Source organism: Ursus maritimus, unplaced genomic scaffold (assembly GCF_017311325.1).
Source record: "Ursus maritimus isolate PB19 unplaced genomic scaffold, ASM1731132v1 scaffold_25, whole genome shotgun sequence".
Classification (NCBI taxonomy): domain Eukaryota; kingdom Metazoa; phylum Chordata; class Mammalia; order Carnivora; family Ursidae; genus Ursus; species Ursus maritimus.
This window is the reverse complement of record NW_024425008.1, coordinates 12,598,072-12,618,518: the sequence shown is the minus strand read 5'-3', so window position 1 is coordinate 12,618,518 and position 20,447 is coordinate 12,598,072. Positions and strand designations below refer to the sequence as shown.

The 20,447-nt window shown below is 45.5% G+C and overlaps 1 protein-coding gene and 1 long non-coding RNA gene across 3 annotated transcripts in view; one reads left to right on the top strand and one right to left on the bottom strand.

Moving 5' to 3' along the window:
• Window positions 1–20,447, bottom strand: part of NRDE2 (NRDE-2, necessary for RNA interference, domain containing) — a 47,076-nt gene that overhangs the window by 18,950 nt on the left and 7,679 nt on the right. Inside the window, exons 2-7 of the mRNA XM_040641540.1 lie at window positions 13,587–13,695; window positions 12,159–12,389; window positions 8,688–8,837; window positions 2,928–3,378; window positions 1,771–2,176; window positions 258–391 (exon numbers count right to left, since the gene is read on the bottom strand). Coding sequence (XP_040497474.1) covers window positions 258–391; window positions 1,771–2,176; window positions 2,928–3,378; window positions 8,688–8,837; window positions 12,159–12,389; window positions 13,587–13,695 — 1,481 coding nt within the window. The remainder of the gene's footprint in view (window positions 1–257; window positions 392–1,770; window positions 2,177–2,927; window positions 3,379–8,687; window positions 8,838–12,158; window positions 12,390–13,586; window positions 13,696–20,447) is intronic.
• Window positions 3,863–7,750, top strand: LOC103670339. Of its 2 annotated transcripts, none has more exons than XR_570553.2 (3): window positions 3,863–4,706; window positions 5,375–5,462; window positions 7,264–7,750. It is a non-coding gene; the product is annotated as an uncharacterized LOC103670339 (long non-coding RNA). The 2 variants fall into 2 exon arrangements; XR_570552.2 differs by having other exon boundaries at window positions 3,878–4,706; window positions 7,457–7,750.

Sequence of the window (20,447 nt, the reverse complement as noted above, 5' to 3'; positions counted from 1 at the left end):
CAGTGAGTCTTTATACTGGGGGGAGCAGATCTTTCATCTCTCCAAGTTCCACTACCTTCATTATGGAATTTTTCTTAGATCACCAGCATATTCCGAGCCCCAGTTCTCCGCAGGACTGATACAAAGGTGGTAAAAATACTACCACCACTTCCCATTACCCACACTTGCCCTGAGGAAAGAGAGGAGGAGAAAGGGAGGGGGGAGGGAGGGCGGTAGAAGGGGGAGGGAGAGGTCGGTCTCACAACTAGAACCCACACCTGTCCTTTGGTAGGCAGGTCTTTCACGCTGTCAGGTTTGAAGAAGGTGAAGTCCACCATGGCCTGGAACAGAGAGACGGCCTTCTCAGAGTGGCCGGCCTGCCGCAGGAAGTGGCAGTGCTGAAGGAACAGAGCTGAAAGCAGGGAGAGCAAGAGGGAGAATCCCGGTTAACAACACGCAAGGGAAAGGACACAACTTCTAAAAACATGCATTTCAACACCGAGAACATCTTTTCTCTCAAATTAGTTAACTGCGATTATTTCAAAGCTGTAATAATACGTGTCCTTGTTAAAAGGACTCACCATAGAACTGTAATCAAAGTACATTTATTCCAATTCTTATAAGAAACCTTCGTGGAACCCAAATATTAACAAAAACTATATATGTTGCATAAAGATAAGGCAAGAGGTTGGTCTGAACAGTTATCAAATATTCAAAGCTCATTGTTTCAAGAAAAATTCTAGGAAAAGGATGGTACAGATTTTCATCAGAAAGCAAAGATCTGCGCTCGATGGATCACTAGATGGCATTATTCACCAGCAATCTTCATCATCTGTTCGGGAGGCCAATGCACACAAATCAAGGTTCCATCCATGAAAATTCCGGCTTGTCTGAACCGTGGTGCGATTCGGACTGACTGAACAACACCAGACTACCTGAGCATACGACAAACGATACCAAATATGAGGCCCTTTATGTCAGTGTCGTAAATGCTTATTATTTCTAGAGCAATATATTCATATCTTTAGAGGTTAGCAGAAATAGCAAGGTTTTGACCAAATAAACGCCTACTGTGTGTGGGACACGGAGCTGCACTCACCACGGGCCAACCTCTGTTAATGTGCTCGATAACCGTATAAAGCAAGTATTATATCGCTGTGGCCGAGCGAGAAACTGGAGCTCAAGCAGGTTAGGGAAATATGCAAGGTCACAAGGTCACGACAGAACCAGTGAAGGGCAAATCCCGGCTTCAGGTCAAGACTGATGATCTCCAGCTCCTGCGTGACAAGCCGCCTTCTGTACCTCATTACTGGACAAAGTGCACATTCTAGGCTCCTTCGGGACACACCAGGAATGTTCACGGTATAATAATATCGATAACTGCCTCTGTGCGCTGATGCCCTGCCATCAGGGCATCCCCACGAACACCACCGCCCGAGATCCCAGAACGGGTGAGATGAGCAGACAGACATCTCAACAGGGAAGGCCACGGACAGCCACAACAGCCGAGGCTTAACTGTTTCCCTGGCTAATAAGCAGAAAAGCTGGAACTTCTAGGCCAGGGAAACCTTACTACCTTTACTGGCTCTGAGGCCCCCTCCTCACCCCCACCAAGAAGCTGGAGAAGGGAGAGTCGGTTCTAGTCCAAAGGAGTCCCAATACTTTGTTTAAATGCATTTTATCAATTTGACGTTTCTAAAATAAAACCAAAAACAAATCTTCGTTTTTGACTGGAGCCAGAAGCAAGCGTAAGTCCCCCGACACACGCGGAGCTGGCGCTCGGCCTCTTACCAAACATCGCGTCCTCGGTGCCCGGCAGGGCGGGGTGCGACAGGATGCTGCCGTCCTTCACCGCAGACAGAGTGCTCAAGCACTTGCCGTAAAGACCGTGGATCTTCGATACGGTGAAGGTGCTGAACTGGCTTTGGCAAAATAAAAGGTACTTCTGCCAAAGGGCCGTATTGTTGGGGTGTAAAAATATCAGTTTCTGCCACTCCTTGACCAGCGTGGAGGGCTCCCAGAACTCGGCGCACACCTTCAGCTTGGCCAGCTTCAGCTCCACGGAGCTCTGGTTGCTCTCGATGGCCCGCTCCAGGATGGCCAGCTTCTTCTCCAACACCAGCTTCAGAGACCTCCTCCGCTTCTCCTGCTCGCCTTCCTCCACGGCATACAGGCCGGGGCTTTTCAGGACCTCGTCCTTGAGACAAAATCGTCAGTTCACACACGAAAGTAAGGGAGCCTCAAAATCCCACCACCGCTACAGACACTTCCGAGCACCGCTGTCCAGCGCCTCCCAGAATGAATGGTCATTCGGCCCTTCTTGGTGACCACTGGCTAGTCACGATTCTTCCTGAGTGCAAACTCCGTTCCTCGGGTGCCGCTGTCACCCCCTACGCTCGAGCGTGTGTTGACTTCACCTGATTGACCGTCTGCGCTCCGTCATGAGTTACGTGACAAGAGCGAGCACGCCGCCCCGAGTACTGCTTCTCAGGAGCCAACTTTACCCATAACACAGCCAAAGGTGGGGCAAAACAGAACTGCACGAAGACAAAGCTGTGTGTTTCAGAAAGGGAGCAGAGCCCCAGCTGGGTCGACGGGGGAGCAGCGCCTTCTCTTCCCAATTCTGCGCATTCTGCGCCCTGCACCCCTCACCCAGTGAACAAGGGCCCTTCTTCCCAGATCCTGTTTCAATTTCACCTTCTTTTAGAAGCCCTTTCCTGCTCCCTAGAGGCCGGCCCCCAAATTACACATGAAAGCGCTTACTCTTCACATGGCAGGCTTCCTCCTGGGCTGGAAGCAAGCTCGGGGCAAGAGTGACAACGTAAGGATCTTCAAATGCCCAGGGCCAGGGTTCCTCCCAGGGGCTCGAAAACAGCTGCAGAGCGAATCGGTTTGCCCCAAACTGGGACAGTCATTCTAAATAAGAGAACCGGGACAGCGCTACTTACCTGAAAAGCCACGAACGCCATCCAGAGCTGGGTATCGTGAGGATTCTCCCGCACTCTCCTGTTGAACTCCTCCACCTTGGCCTTGAGCAGTGCGTTCTCTCTGTCCGTCTGTGAGTCTGGCTGTTTTGCTTCTTGCTCTGAAGGACCCTGTCCTTGTAACCACTGTGTGGTGGACTGATCGTAAATCCCCAGAGGGTTCAACCAGGTCGTAACGGGTGGAACCACATCATCCGAGCCCTTCACTGGGATAAACGAGACTGGCTCAGATGAGGGAGGTTCGGTTTTACCGCCAACGGCAACTCCGTCAATGTTCATTAATCCTACGCTCTTCTTCGTAAAATAGCGCTCAGCATGCTTGTGTGAATGCTTCTTTTCTGTGGAAGCCCCCTCCCAGGATATACGCTGCTTCTTAGGATTAATGCCCAGGCAGGAGTCTCCTTTCCTCTTGTACCTTGTATTTGAAAAAGAAAGAAAGTTACTGAGGGAACAGGTGCACCAGCTCTGCACCACTGGGCTCAGCAGACCTGAGCTCTTGTGAGGCAAGTTAACTGCGTGTTCAAATTCACCCTACCTCCCGAGTGCTTCTATTTAGAGAAATACGACAATCAGCAATTAACTTTTTCTGTGTTTGACTTATTCCTCTAAACACCAATTCTCTGTTAACAGAGATCATGCCTGCCTTCCAGATTCTAGTAATTTCTATTTTCCTGGAGTTTTGTAAAGTCTGTTCCACACATTATGTCACTGATGGTCACAATCATACGTAACAGACAAGGTGGAAATCCTCATCCCCTCTTTTACATTATTCCTAAGGACACCGGAACCTTGGGTGAGATGGAGTCACCTGTCTCTTACACTGGTTCCTTTTCCTCAATATAGTCCTGTGTCCCCACTTAAGAAGGAAACGGGGAGGGCTAAGATTGTATTTTTAATCCTGAAACAAAAGTGTGTTGAATAAAATTACATGTGGCTGTTTTCTACTCTAGGGGAAGAGAGGCTGGGTTCTAAAAGGCCTGCATGGAGCGTGCAGGTGTCTCTGGAATCACACTCACGACTACTGAACCCGTGCATGGAGGCCAAGGGAGACCGTGCACTCTTCCGTATGTTACACAAACCACCAATTAAAGAACGGGCAAAGGATCTGGACGGAATTCACAAAAGACGACATGAAGGGCCAATCGGCGTATGCAGAAGTGCTCAACATCATTAATCATGAGGGAAACACAAATTAAAACCACAAGGAGCTATGCCACGTACCCGCCGGAATGGCTAAAATTAAACACCGACAATGCTGAACACCAGCGAGCAATCTGCTGGGGAACCAGGACTCTCACGTGCTGTTAGTGAGAACGGAAACTGGTACAGTCACTTTGGGGAAAGGTCTGGCAGTTTCTTGAAAAAAACTAAACTTAGACTTACCCTGTGACCCAGCAATTCTATTCTAGGCATTCCCCCAAGAAAAAGGAAATTGCATTTCCACACAAAGACTCGTGTGCACAGATATTCTCAGCAGCTCTATGGCTCACAGCCGAACGCTGCGAAGAATCCAGGGGCTCACCTATAGGAGAACGGGTAAACACACCGGTACAGCCACACAACGGGACGCGACCGGCACTGAGAAGCCACAAACTACCGACAAATGCCGCCAAGGGGCGGGATGTTGAGAACACCACACTGACTGAAAGAAGCCAGCCCCAGAAGCGTACGTACTATAGGATTCCATTTATATGGAATTCTAGAAGAGACAACACTAATTGAGGATGGAAAAAAATTAGAACGGTAACTGCCCCTGGGGAGGTGGGGTGCGGACTGAACGCGAGGGAGCGGGAGGAAACTTGAGGGGGTGGGGGGGTCACAGCTATGTTCTGTATTTTCAGACAGGGCTGGATTATATAGGTGTATGCATGTGTCCAAACTCAGCAAGTGAAGATTTGTGTTACATTGTACGTAAAGTTTAAGTCCAAAGAAAAAACTACACAAATCTTCAACTGCAGTTAAAGTATTTAACTGCAGGCTAAAGTATTTAGGGGGCAGTATGCTGAGGCTGGCACCGAAAAAATAAGATGGGTTGCAGGACGGATGGACAGACAGACCTGTGATAAGGCAAGGGCAGTAAAATATTAATGGTAGAACGTAGAGGGTGGGAATAGGAGCGTTCACTATAAAATTCTTTCAACTTATGCTGTATTTTTTTAAGTTTCCATAAATTCATGCTGTCGGGGGGGAAAAAAGGAGAAAGCAGCTGCCATCTTCCATCATCTTCCAGAAAGTTCTGCCTCCACCTCCCCCTGGTCCAGGCCCAGCACGTCCTTTGCTTCCCCAGAGTCAACAGGTGTCTGAGAAGCCACCCTCCCAGCTCTTGCACGCACACAAACCCTTCCTCTCTCCATCCTCTCCCCCAGACCCTCCGAGGTTAACTCACGACAATCTGTCCCCCATCCGTTTAGGAGTCAAAACAACTTTTACGAGGGGTAAGGAGACAAAACAGTGCTTCAAGAGCTCTAAACACGCCCATCGTTCTGTAAGGAACACACTGTAAGTAGAACTAGTTTTGTTCTCCCCTTAATTACTATTTTTTTTTTTTTGCTAAAAATCAACAGTATTTCAACATTCACATAATCTCTTAAAAAAACGTTTACAGAGTTTTCTGACTTTAAACGTGCATTTGGTAAAGCTGATTTAAACAGCTGCATTTTATAACGTAAAAATGATAAAGGAGAAAAAAAGAGTCTTCCTGATCTGTATTATTAAGCGCCTGCTTTCAGATACGTGTGCACATGTGTTCATATGTGTATACACACCTCTTTTTAAAAATAGTTGATACACAGCTTCGGGCTTTCTTCCCTACTTTCACGCACTTCCCCATACCATTCGTTTTAGAAAATACCATTTTTATTGGCTTTGAAATCGGTCCATTGGAGGGTAAGCCCTCATCTAGTTAACATTTCTCTATTGTTGGACATTTGGGTTTTATCTAATTTATCATTTATCATAGAATCTTAATTGGGCAGAACCTAGGATGTAATTTGATGCAATATTCCCCCAAATGAAGGCATTTTTTCTGTAAAATCCTTATCAAATAGTCAGCTGGTCTTACCTGAATAATTCCAGAAGAAGGGAACCCCACTTCAGAGGTCCAGTGAATGATACCATATAGACATTTAATTTAAATGAATTCAGCTACAGGAAAAGGGAAGGGAAGAAAGAAAAGAAAAGAAAGAGGGACAGGGCCTGGGAAAAGACTATATTTAAATTGAGCACACACTTCTGCCCTGAATTCACTCAGTGGCTCTGAGGCCCAGAGCGAGCTGGGCAATAATAAATTTGCCTTTCCTTCAATGACTTCAATTCACACATGCTGTCATGGTGGCAGTCTACCTCGGTCCAAATTCCAACCCCATCATCTACTAACTAGGTGACCCTGACCAAGTTATTTAAAACAAAACTCCAAAACCTGTCTGTGCCTCAGTTTTCTCATCCGTGAAATGGGGATAATAATGGTACCTGTGTCACAGAATAGCAGGGATGATCAAAAAGTTTATATATTTCAAGTCCTTAGCCATAGAGTAAGCACTAGATAAACTAAAGTTATTATTATTTTATAAGATTTGGCTCCCAAACATAAGCCAACCATTTCATCTGGTGTACAGCTAAAGAAAAAGACTCTTGCCCACGAACTCTAAGCCCCGCTCACCACAATACGCTAACGCATACGAGGTCACTGCCGGGAGGCTCACACTATTAGAAAATCTGCTTTGATACTAAGGCAAATCTCACTTTCTGGAACTTCCACTCATTGATCCTGGTTCTGCATTCCCGAGTTACACAGAACACTGTCAATCCACCTTCCAAAAGATGGTCCACTGGAGCTTAAAAGACACTGACCATATTGCTGTCATAGGCCCAATGCCCACAGGCCTCATCTGGTCCTCACAGGACGGTGCCAGCCGAGTCCTCTCAATGCTCCTGATTTGTTAGTGCCCCTCGAGAAGTGTGGAAATTCGCGACCTGACAAAACACACCCCCTGTCCTCTGACCAACTCACAGTGCCATGGGATCCATACTTCCCTAGATCTGGATGCTGACAGCAGTACCGCTGTTAATCACCTAACTCACCAAAGCTTTAGGAATCCGCGGGGAAATCACAGCAATGCCCCAGCCCTTCCGCCAGCATCTTCACAGTTTAGATTAGTAAACTTCTCTTGTTACTCTCCTGCTAAGGTCTGGGCCACTCATTAGCGGAGATTTAAGAGTCAGTCATTGTGAATATTTTTCCTTTTTCATCTATGAATAAGTAATAACCCTTTATCTTTGCAAACTAATTTCTAATTCCTAGCGCTGTTGCCAGCGGAGGGTAAGGCACAGCAGGAGGTAACAAATGAAGAAACAGAGGCTCGGACAGGGTTAGTGACTCACGTGGAATTACATGCTCAGTCAGCGGCCAAGTGAGAATGAGAACCAGAGTCCTCCGTTTCCCAATCCGGAAAACATCCTCCCACACAACCGAGCTCATCTTTGTTTGTGGACAGGAAAAGAACATCTGAGGTTGGAGGAACACAGGCTCCCCGAGAAAGCGGCTTCCTGGCAGCTTACCCTCTCTGAGGTTCCTTCTCCGTGTTCACGAACCAAGAGTGCCGTCCTCCTCACCGAGCAGCTGTGAGGCTCAGACAGGCTAAGAAGCACGGGCTCACAATCCGCACTTGGGGCTCAGTGTTCGCTGGCCTCCCATCTTTTCCTGGGTCCTACCACGTCTGGGGCACCACACCACGGGGCCGTGGGAAACCGAACACGACTTTAAGGAGTATTAAAAGTATTCAAAAATCTATGAATATATTTTAATAGTCGGTTACTCTCAGCCATGAGGTTTTAGGAGACTGCATGTAGACATAAATACGCACTGAAAAACCACGGATATACACACGTCGTAAAGGAAATCTCAGCTGGAACCGCCTATGCGGTGAGGAACAGCGTCGTGATGAATGACAGTTAAAATGTGGAGGTGCAGCAATGTAATGGAGACCGAAATTTATTTTAAAAAGTAATCAGCTCATAAAGAACGATAATGGTCTCCTCTTGGCTTTACATTCCAATATTCTCTACCTTCAATTTTCATTACCTGTAAGCTGTCTGGAAAGAGAGATTGTGTGGTACTGTCCTTTATGTTCCCAGCAGTGTCTTACAAACTACTCAGTGCCTAAGAGATTTAATAAATACTTAAATATTTTTGACAGGTTAGAGGAGGAAAGTTTAACAAACTAATTACTGAAGTGAATACCATCGCCTCTTTCTTTGATTATCTGGTGACGTATGCTGGAAGCATTTTGGAAAAGTCATTACCACCTAATGTCACTTTTAAAAAGGCTTACTTGGGGGACAGATGAATAAAAAGCTTTTGCGACTTGTTAAAATGGCATATAGATCAGACCAAATGGTTTCTGGATAAGTTTGTCACAACTACTTATTTTAAAGGTGTTTTTAGATTTGTTCATTCAACAAGTAGTTACTAAAAAGCCACGACGCCCGGCACGAGGCCGGGCACGACACGTGAGTGAGACTCCTCACACCTGGATCCTGACTTCAAGGCCTGAACTTTCGCTCCAGCGTGTGACATAAGACACGTGCCTCAACAGCTCAGTGATGGGGGACAGGCATCAGAATCCAGAAGGGAGCCGGGCAGACAGAGACCGCGCGGAGAGGGTTCGGGAGAGAAAGAAGTCACTTCCCACCAGTGAAGATCAGGAAAGACACCGTGACACGTACCTTGCTATGTCTCCTCGGTAGAGAGACTTATACTCCCAGTTGGCCGGATCCGGTTTCTTATCTGTTCTGAAGGTTTCTCCTGTCAGAGCCTGAACGTCCTCAAGCCACACAGAGCGATGCCCAGTATCAGCAGCAGCGTTATCTTCTTGACTGTGGGACACAGGGAGGTGAGGGACAAAGAGGGAGAGGCGCGTTGAAATCTTCTAGTCACATTGTCCACCTCTTCAGAAATATGAAAGGTAAACACTTCAACACGGATGCTCCGCACAGCATCAAACACACGGAGGCACGTAGAACGGGCACGTGCCACAGACGAAGAGGACTCCTGCTGTGGAAGAAGCTTTAAAACATGAAGCAAAAACTGTCATCGCTAAGTGGCACTTGACCAAGAAGTCACCTTACCTCCAAAATTAACCTGACACAAGAGTTCTTTTTTATGTTTTATATATTTTTATTTTTATTATTTTTATTATTTTTAAATATGTTCATATCTTATTTTTTAAAGATTTACTTATTTATGTTAGAGACAGAGAGAGAGACACACAGAGAAAGAGAGAGAGAGAGACAGCACGCAGGGAGAGGCAGAGGGAGAAGGAGAGAAGACTGCCCGCTGAGCACGGAGCCCAGAGCTCAATCCCACAACCCTGAGATCACGACCTGAGCCGAAATTAAGAGTCGGACGTTTCACCGACTGAGTCCTCCAGGAGCCCCTAGGTGTTGTTTTTAAATATTCCATTAAATGACTGTAACTAGAATTTCAAATATACTTATAAGCAAGTTTTCTTAAAAAAAAAAAAAAATCAAGTGGGTCACCCTTGCTTAGCCTGTAACTCATCTCAAAGTGCTCAGATTATTCCACTCAAAACCTAAGAGCAGCAGCAAAGCCGCAGCTCCGAATGGCTCGGTCTCGCATATCATCTTCAGGCTTGGTCTAAGTCACGTTTCTACAGCCTGGGCGCTGTGGACGCTGTCCTGCCCGTGTGGACGGACCTCCTCTTCCACACCAGGGCCAGAGAGAGCCACTGCGAGACAAGACCCCTACTCACCCCGCTGGACCAAGCTAGTGTTGGCAGACTTCCAGCGGAGGCACAACTGAAACCAGTTCCCCAGGAGTCAAACAAGAGGGGGAGGGAGAGTTTTTCTGGCATCTGACCTCTTCCCTCCTCTAAAGAAAATGAGGTCTTCATGCTGCTGGCGCGAGAAGCTGCCAATATGGTCCAAACGGCCCTGAACCTTGTTCCATCTTTGCTTTCTGACTCTGCCCAGATAGAAATAAAGATTCTAAAGGCTTCTAAATCACCCTTGGCTGGGAATACAGAGGAATGGCATTTCGGGGACACAAAGTAGCTTTCAATCACTGTTTGCTGAATAGGTTAAAATACAGGGTGATTTTTAACACATTCCCCCACAGAACATCTGTGGAGAGTTTTCTGTTTTCTTTCTCTGTAAGGGGCAGCAAAGGGAAGGAATGAGATGGATGCATTCCAGAAAGAAATGGAAAGGGAGAGGGAGGAGGGAGCAGACCACCCCTGGGGAGTCAACAAGCTCTGATCCTCTCCTACTGGGTACTGAGGTCAGGAAGCAGGATGTGGTCTGGGCTGCGCCAAAGGAAGGATGTGCCTCCCCCTTGAAGGTGAAGAGCTCACTCTAGGAGACAGAGGTCCCTGCGATGCTGTATCCCTGGGGGAAGTCGTCCCTCCGTCACCCTAAAACAGAGTTCCTATAGGGTGCGCTATACCCCCGCGAACCCACTTTCCTGACACCACAGAAATACTCTCACAACTCACTAATATCTTAGTTCTGGTCTCCATGGAAACAAATCCTCCAGGTCATCTTCCCAGGAAGAGACTACAGAAGTTCACAGTAAGAAAGTAAAAGAGAAGAACAAGAACAGTCGATTTTGATCTTAATGGGGACATTCTGAAAAGTGTCTGTGAACTTAAATATGCCACCTGGATCACAGAACAATCCAGAGGCTCTAAAGCTCACCTCCGATGTGATTAAGCACAGGCTGAAAATAACTCCCTTCCAAGTTCTAATGGTAGTTCCTGTGTGGGTTCAGAAAATCCTTTAAAACTCATTTTCCTCAACTGTTTGAAAAAAAAAAAAAAAAGGACTGGTAGCTAACAGTGAGTTTTCAGAAGAAATAATGATTAATGTATGTTGAAGACATACTGAAAAGCAAAAATATCAATAATGTATTCATTCATTCACCCAACAGAAATGTACCAAGTGTTTACTATGCATCGGGCCCTGTGCCCACCGCCGAGGGGACACGAGGGCAAGCGAGACAGGAGTGATTCCTGCCCACAGAACCTCGGTCACAGTCAGAACCTTTTTATTCTCCCCTCCTAGAGCAAGCCTGGGTTACAGACAGAGTACCCGAGACGCAGAGATGGCTGACTCCGTCTGGACGCCCTGCGCCACGGTGGCCTGCAAGGCTCTCCGCGGATATGGTGGCAGAAGGATCCGGGAGGACTCCGTGTCCGCCGTCTGATGGTGACTCTGTGGGTCAGATTCCAGACTCACTGCACCACAGAGATCTCACTAAGCAAATAATGGGACTCTAAGCAAGTAATGCCTGAAGAGTCAAAAAAATCTTAACAGCAATAAATTTAAGTATGGCTTGCACAGGGACTTCAATTTTCTCTCTTCTAGCCCATATGAAGAGAAGAAAAAAGTGAAATGAGAAACGACTCAGGTAGTTCCCATGTGCCACCTGTTGTAGGTGAGGGAGAAGGGCCCCCCGTGGGGCAGCAGAGGAGACGAGGCAGAGACGGGGAGCCGCCAGTGAGCACCTGCGCTGTCATCGCTCTAGAACGATGGCAGCAACAGGCTCGAGGGTGACAGGGGAGCAAGATGTGGGGAGAAGCAAAGCCCCCAGAAAAGGAAATACTGTGGTCACGGGCCAGTCCGCACCTTCCACACAGTGGAAGAAAGTGCTGGAAAGAAATGTGAAGTAGGAAAAGGACAAGAGTGATGATGATTTTAAGGGTTACGCTACCCTTAACCAAAGCGTGTGTGTCCACCCAGCGGCCTGATGAGAGCGATCGAAAGAAGAGAGACTATGGAAGAGAAATAAGACATTCCTCTTACTCTGACCCTCACAGACAGGACCCTTAACTAGGTAGCAAACTGGTCCAAATTCCCACGGCATGGCCCATCAGTCATCTTTCAAAATCCTAAAGACTTTTTGTCTCAATCAGATCTTGACACCGTCATTACTGTGTCTAAATAACATTTCTCAAATAAAATCACAGCCATAGCTTTTTTAATGAAAGTTTGCGTCATCGTCTTTTTTTTTTTTTTTTTAATGTTGACCCAATGGTAGACCTCTGTTTGGGCTTTTTTTGAACTCCATTTGACTGAGTGGCTAACTAGTCATTCAAATGTCTCATTTGTGGTAACAACTGAGGGAAAAAAAAATTCAAAATTTGGAAAGACACAGGTATTTGAGAATAGAAAACCCACCTTGGTTTCTCGGATTCCTTTCTAGCGTCCCCAGTGCTTCTGGAAGTTCTGTCCTTTTCAGGCTCACTATCCGGCTCGGAACCACTGCTACTGGCCTGCCCACGTTTTCTCTTGGTTTTCTTGTGGTGATGCTTCCTCTTCTTCTTCTTCTCTTTCTTCTTTTTTCTGCTTGTTTGTTTGGGCTTTCTGTTAACATCACTTTCATCTGAAGGCTCTGATTTCAGAGGACTCCTGTTTTGGGAAAATCAACATTAGAATTATTTTCAGAAGAGAAGGAGGGAGAAGACTATGTAAATAAGCGAACAAATGTGTAAAAGGGGATTCCAGAAATGCCCACAGGGGCTTACTGTTTGGCCGTATATTTATACAGTGCCTTCCTGGATCACAACTCCCCTTAAGGATTTAAGAGCTGGACCTCCCCCCGCAACCAGGAAAAAAAAAAAAGAATTAGATCTAAAACAATAGTAGGTGAAGAAATTCTAATTTGAATAGCGTCTAAACCTAGGCTTTCACATTTGTACATTTTTAAATGAAAATAATCTACCAGTTATTTTATCAAATATAGTATTTTCTTGCAAGTAATGAATCATGGAACTTTACATCAAAAACTAGGGATGTACTGTATGGTGACTAACATAATATAATAAAAAAATATTATTATAAGCAAATACGCTTTTTTCTGAAGCAATGTTATAAAGGATTTATTTTCAGTCCCACATATTAGGGCAGCACGTGCTTAATGACAAAAAATTTTTTTTAAAAAAAGGGTTTAATTCCGGTCCTTGTTTTTAAAGGTTATGATGAGCCCTTCTGCATTACTGAAATATCTACAGACAACTCTCTCTCAGGCACCAACTAGCGTCCATTTCCAAAGGTTTCTTGCACTTTCGGAGGACTGCCTTCCCAGGGCTCCTCATCTTAGTGAGAATACCTAGTCCGTATCTGCGAGAGGGCTCACTTCTCAATCCGATGCTCTACCACAGCTTCTTTCAAAGCTTGGTACAGATGGACCCCGTTCTGCTGTCCCCAAAATTTTCATGAGATTTTATCCAATGTTCTATCACACCAGCTTCTGTTTTTCCAAAAATGGTGAACACGCAACGGAGGGAACATCGGAGTTACAATATTCTAAAGGCTACTAAGGGGGTTAGTCAAGTGACTCAACAATCACATGGGGCCAGTTCCCTGGTGGCCTCGTTACTGGCGCTGGGTCACGCGCTTGCCACTACGAAATGCAAAGGGGGAAAAGAGGAAAGATCTATGAGTGAGGTAAGGGAAAACAAAGAGCGCCTCATTAGTTCGAGTAAAAAAAAAAAAAAGAGTTGTAATTCGCTCTTTTATCACGGGGTTTTCTGAGGAGCGTTATTCGAACCCAGCGACAGACAACACACGGACTAAAACTAAAAACCCATCTTTCAGAAAAACGACCTCGTCAGCGGCGACCCTTCAGACAGCAGGGCAGTGGCCTCTTCAGGTTGTTGGCTCAGAGAGGCTACGGCTCCGACACAGAAGCTCGGGTTGCTCAGCCAGTCTAATTCTGCACAAGCAAAAGGGCAGGAAAAAAAGATCAGTGAAATTAGCTCAATGTGATTTCGGAAGCGGGAACTCCACCTTACCAGCTGACACCCTAAATCCCGGCCAGGGTCAGCCAGACGGTCCGCAGAAGCCGAAGGGAATCCGTGAGATTTTTACTCCACAGGGCACGGGGCTTTAACACACTCGAAAATATTTAAGACTGAAATCCTCTTGCACAATCAGGCTGCGGCTTCGGCAAAAGCCAACGCAGCAAGTGTGGCTTGAAAAGCAACACGGCTTCCCAGACTCCATACACTCTAAGAAGCAGGGATGTGTCCAAAGCACTAGGGTTTAATAACCTCAAATCTGATGCAGACGATTCCGAAAAGCTTAAAAATCAAATCACGCACAGAAGCTCTCCATGTTTAATACTGCTACAAAAGATTAAGATATCTTTCTTCAAAATATATTTCGTTCTCAGTAACTTAACATAAGCCTTTCCTTATACCAGCACTCCTCTTTGAAAATAAAAACACGGGGTATCAACTTTGCTAACATTAAAATGACATAAAATGTTAATAACGATTATCTCCGGGTGGTGAGATTAAATGTCCAAAATGTTTCTTCTTTCTGCTTATCCATTAATTCCTAACTCCTCTGGAATGAACTCTTTCTAAATTACTTATTTTCTAACCTTTTAGGAGTCTTAACTGTCAGGGAAAGGAAAAAGCCATGGGATGGTGGATGGTGGTAGCAAGGGGGCCCCAGGAGGGGTTTGGATGTGGTCCTGTTTTGTTCTAAGATAAGGGCCACGGCACCCGTGACATGGATGAAGCTGGGAGACAGAAGGGTAACTGCTCTTCTTAACGGTCATACTGGGATATAATCTAAATACCATAAGGTTCAGCCATTTAAAATGTACAACCATTGGTTTTTAGTATATTTAGAATCGTACAGGACGCCTGGCTGGCTCGGTCAGTGGAGTATGCGACTGTTGATCTTGGAGTCATGAGTTCGAGCCCCACGTGGGGCACAGAATTTACTTAAAAACAAACAAACAAACAACAGAATTGTGCAACTGTCACCGTAAAATAATCTTGGAGCATTTTCACCATCCCCAAAGGAAACCCCATACCTATTCTCAGTTACCATCACTCATTGCCGGCTCCCCCACCCCAGGCAACCACTTATCTGTCTCCCCAGATTTGCCAGTTTGGGACACTGAATATAAATGAGATCATGCAATTCAGTCTTCTGTAACTGGCTTCTTTCACTGGGCATGACGTGTCCAAGGTTCATCCATGCTGTAGCATATATCTGTGCTCCATTCCTTCTTGTTGCCAAATAATATGCCATTGTATGGACAGCCCACGTTTTGTCCATTCATCGGCCGATGGACCCTTGGGCCTCATTTTGGTTATTACGAACAATGCTGCTGTCAACATTCATGTATAAGTCTTTATATGGACGTATGTTTTCACTGCTCTTGGCTAGACATCCAGGAGAAACGCTGGGTCATGTTCGGCATTTTAAGGAAATGCCAGACTGTTTTTTCAAATTGGCTACACCCCTTTACATTCCCAATAACAGCATATAAAGATTCTGACTTCTCCAAATCCTTGGCAACTTGTTAGTGTCTGTGTTGTAGATTGCTGGGTTGTCCTACTGGGTGTGATGTCTCTTCTCACTGTGCTTTTGGTTTCCACTTCCCTGGTGGAAATGGTGTGAATTATCTTTTCATGTGTTTATTGGTCATTCGTATTTGAACACTAATAGTCAAATCCTTTGCCCATTTCTCAATTGGGTTGCCTTTTTAGAATTGTGCTGGCAGAGGGCTTTCCATGTTCTGTTTTCTAGTCCCTGATGATTCCTGCATCTTAGTGAGGAGGAGATGCTGAAACGTGTGCTCCGTGATGACAGATACTTTGGTGGACTCCCTGTTGTATCCATGAGCGACGCCTGGCATGCGTCAGGAAGAGTTTAATACATTATTTGTGGAAACGAGGGGAGGGAGGGAGGCAGGCAGGAAAATGCCTAAGGAGGAAAGGTACGTTAAAAGAAAAGGGAGGGGAGCCTGGGTGGCTCAGTTGAGCGCCTAACTCTTGATTTTGGCTCAGGTCATGATCTCAGAGTCAGGGGATGGAGCCCAGTGCTCAGCAGGGAGTCTGAGATTCTCTCTCCCTCTCCCTTTCCCTCTCCCTCTCCCCTACCCAACCCTCCCCCCACCCATGCTCACGTGCGCACGCGCACATACACGTGCTTTCTCTCTCAAATAAATCTTAAAAAAAAAAAAAAAAAAAGGAAAGAAGAGAGGGGTTCTAACTCATTAAGTGCCTACTGCTGGCCAAACACCAGGTAAAGCACTTTACATCCCTACCCCTTTTAAGCACCAAAACCCTCCTCCATGGGAGGTATTATGAGCTCCACTGTATAGAAGAGGAGACTAAGGCTCAAAGGAACTTAGTAATTTGTAAGGTCATGCCCAGTGAGAGCTAAACAACTGTTCAGGCAATCTTTCTTCCACTGTCTTTGTCTTTCTGAGGTTGGTTCCCTTCCCTTGGGTCCAATTCCTAGCAAGAGGTATGTGACAATGGTTCCTGCTGCTCAGAGATCGTGATTATTTCCACAATAATTGGATTTTCTCATGACCAAAGGAAAAGGGAGAAAAGATGGAACAAACGATATGCAAGGAGAGGTGCTCTCAAACGATTCCAGTATACTTTTCCATAAACACTCTGGATAGTGAGGACAGCCTGGAGGAAATATAAGGAAACCCAAATGTCAAAACAACAAAGTGTGAGACTCTCAGAGTCCTTCAGAAAGTACAAGAACAAGCGTTTTAAGGAAGCAATTAAGACTTCGCCATGAGACCCACTGTGGAAACAGAGTAGGGTATACAGAACGAAAATGCTTACAGTTCCAACCCAAATCATCACTGACCTTCTCTGTGACCTTCATCTCAATCAAATGACCTTTTGTCAGAGCAGAGGGTATTTGCACCTGACAAGAAGTTACTGCTGCTGCTTTTTTTTTCCCCCTCTGGTAGCACATGAGCAGTGAACATGGAACGTCAGAAGTAACCATCACGGCATGAGAGGCATGCAGGAATTTTGGAGATCATCTAGTCTAGAGATTTTAAAACTCTTCTTAGCCAAAGAAAACACCGTTCAAACAAAATCTTTCAGAGAAGCCCAGCATGCGGAAGAGCAGAAGCGGGGCTGCTCCTGGGGGTCCGGAGGGAGGGGGTGGCTCGGAGAAGGCTCTCCGGAAAACAGACGGACCACCACCCCCTCGGTCACAGATCAATAGCAGGAGGCCCAAAGAAGTTCGGTGATGGGCGGGCCGAGGGCACACACCTGAACCCGGACCTGTGCCCTCCGTCCAGCCTCTCCACCGCACTACGGCGCTACTCTTCACTCCCTCAGCTAAGGCGCTGGCTTTCCGGAAGTCTCCCTGCACCTGCTACACCGGGCTATCGTGGCAATGTCCACGTCATAATCTCATTATCTGCATGGCAGTCTTTCTACTTTATTCTTAGGCAAAGGTCAACAACTCAAATTCTCACAGGGCCCAGAGTAGTAATGATTACTCTGACACCGTAGGGAGTGAGAGTGGAAAAAAGAAAAAGACAAAGAAAAATATTTTGCCAGCCAAACAAATACAGCAAATTGCTTTACAATTCTTGCATCCAAGTTTCCAGCTCACCTGCCCTCCTCCTATTCCTTCCTTTCTAAACTAAATGCAACATGAGGGCAGAGGTCATGACTACTCACTCCTGTATTCCCGACCCCTAGCACAGTGCCTTGGCACAAAGTAACTGGAATCAGTAAATATTTTTGAATAAATAAAATGACTGAGGATCTGAGCCATAACTTCGTATCTTTGTATCCCCAGCACCTAATTTACTAAACTGAAGGAATCTGAGATCAGCAAAAGCATACCATTATCTAGGTATAAATACAACTGTTTTCATTCTTCCAGTCTTCACTGTAAATGGAGATTTAAGCATTAAAGAATACAGTACTGAATACCTACTATGTGCCCAGGCACATCCCAGGCTTTGGGGGTAGTGTGAATAAGGCAGGCCAGGTCTCTGCTCACGTGGAATTTATACTGAATCATAACCTTAACTGTTTACATAGTACATGTAGATTATTAAATTCTGATTACATGGAATCCTGGAGAACACTGTTTGAGATTAAAGGATACTATATTAATCAGATTGCAAAGGTTTTTTTTTCTTTCTATATTTACCTACATGCTCCCAAGATCTATAAGTTCCTTTGATAAAAATCAAATATTTATTTAGATCATTGTGTCAGTACCAAGCAGGACGTAACACAGTACAGAGAGGACGAGCAGGATACAACACGCCTAGGGTTTAGATAGAGGTGACTGGCTGACAAACCTTTTGTCCGTCAGGTTAGTAAGTAAGCACAGGTTGAACCTGCCTGGAAATCAGCACTCAGATACACACACACACACCCCTAAGAAAGGAAGAGTAGAAGAATCAGGCAGAAAACCACTTTAGAACTCCCGCCTAACAAAAATCAGGTAGGTATCTGGAAAAACCAGAGCATGTGTAATTTTACAGAAAATTATATAGTGAATCATCCGTAAGTTAACATGCTTTTTATAAGTTTATCATATCATGCTATTTCACCATCGATAGTGAAAATGCTTTAATTCAATTCCACTGGATAGAGGGATGAAGAAATCGCCATGAATCGGTTTAAATTAAAAAAAATTTTTTTTTAATCACGATTGGATAAAATATCCCAGTTCACCCCTTCCCCATTACCATTACAACAAAATAGCACTGATTACTGGTTTCCCTGAACTCCGGAGAGCACCACCCCTCCAGGAATAATTCAAAAGGTATGTCTACGGTTGAGTGTAATCAATTAGCATATGTATTAGGGAAGGGAATTGTTCCTTTAATAAGAGCGAGCCAAGCCCTTCATTTTGATCGAAATCTTATTTTCTGACAAGGAAACTGAGCGCGCAAACATTTGTACAGAAAGCATCAGCAAACGTGACTAAGAACTGCTTTTAAGATGGTGATTACAGAGCACCCAGCCAAAGTCAGCCTCTCTACGGAGTTAACCTACAATTTGAAGAGACCCAGGGATCCCAAAAGTAATGTTTAAACAGTCCAAACCCCAACGTTCTAATATCACAGTGTGATTTAGAACACAAGTTTCCGAGCCACAAGGACCTGTGTTCAAATACTGGCTTTACTGTTTACTGGTCGTGCAACTCTTCACAAAATACTCAGCCTCAGGGTCTCTTTCTTTTCTTTCACTCAGCATGTTTCTGGTTTTTTTCTTACTGAAAGCCCGGCACTGTGCTAGGAGCTAGGAACACACAGCAAATAAGACAAACCCAACCTGACCCTACGGCACTGAGACACTGGCAGTCACACGCAATGTGACAGACGTCAAGATAAAGAAAACGCACAGGGTCTCTGAGAGCACATCACCCTAACCAGGTATGGGTCAGAGGAAGCTGCCTGGGAGGACGTCTCGGTTAAGACCTCAAGGACAAGGGGTGAGGTTAATCTGCTCCTAGGGAGAGTCTAGGCAGAAGAAACGGCTGGTACAAAGGCTTGAAAGTGGAAAAGCAGGGCTCTGGAAAACAGCAAGAAGCTGTTATGTCTGGACCACAGGGAGGAAGAGCAAGTAGGGGCAAAATGAAGCTGGAGAGTTTGGGCTTACCCTAGGAGCAACAGACACTCAAGAGCTTTGAACAAGAGGGACAAAGTCAGACCTAGGATTCCGAAGACCAGCAGAGAAGAGTAGTATTCAAGGGCAGGCGTTCTGAAGCTGAATTGCCTGAGCTCAGATCCTGGTTCTGAGGCCCACCAGCCACGTGACCACACACAGGTTACTTATCCGCTCTGTGACTCCACTTCCTCCTCCTCAAAAATGCAAATAGGGGCGCCTGGGTGGCTCTTGGTTAAGCATCTGCCTTTGGTGCAGGTCATGATCCCAGAGTCCTCGGATCGAGCCCCCCATCAGGCTCTCTGCTCAGCGGGGAGCCTGCTTCTCCTCTCCCTCTGCCTGCCGCTCCCCCGGCTTGTGTTTTCTCTTTCTCTTTCTGTCTCCCTCTCTCTCTCAAAATAAATAAATAAAATCTTAAAAAAGAAAAAAAATGCAGATAATAGTACCAACTTCATAGGGTTATGATTCAGTGAGTTAAAATTTGTAAAGCATTTACACCAGTGAACGGCACGCGGTGTTTTTAGATAAATGCACTTTAACATTCCACCTACAGTGCGGAGAGCGGTTCCGGGAGTGAAGGTAGGACTGAAGTCAGGGAGACTGTTTAAGAGGCTGTGGTCCATCCAGGGGGTGATGATGGGCAAAACTGGGAAGTGGCAGTGAGAACAGGGGTAAGCTAATGAATTTAAGAGTTAACTGGCTCAACAAAACATGAGCAAACTGAACTCAACAGTACATTAAAAGGATCCTACACCATGATCAGTGGGATTTATCCCAGGGTTGGTTCACAATCCACAAATCAATCAACATGATACACATTAACAAAATAAAGGATAAAAATCATACCACCTCAATACACGCAGAAAAGGCATTTGACAAAGTTCAATATCCATTCATGATAAAAACTCCCAGCAAAGTGGGTATAAAGAGAATATACCTCAACATAATAAAGGCCATATAGGACAAACGCACAGCCAGTATTATACTCAATGGTGAAAAACTGAAAGCCCTTTCTCTGAGATCGGGAGTAAGCCAAGGATGCCCACTCTTG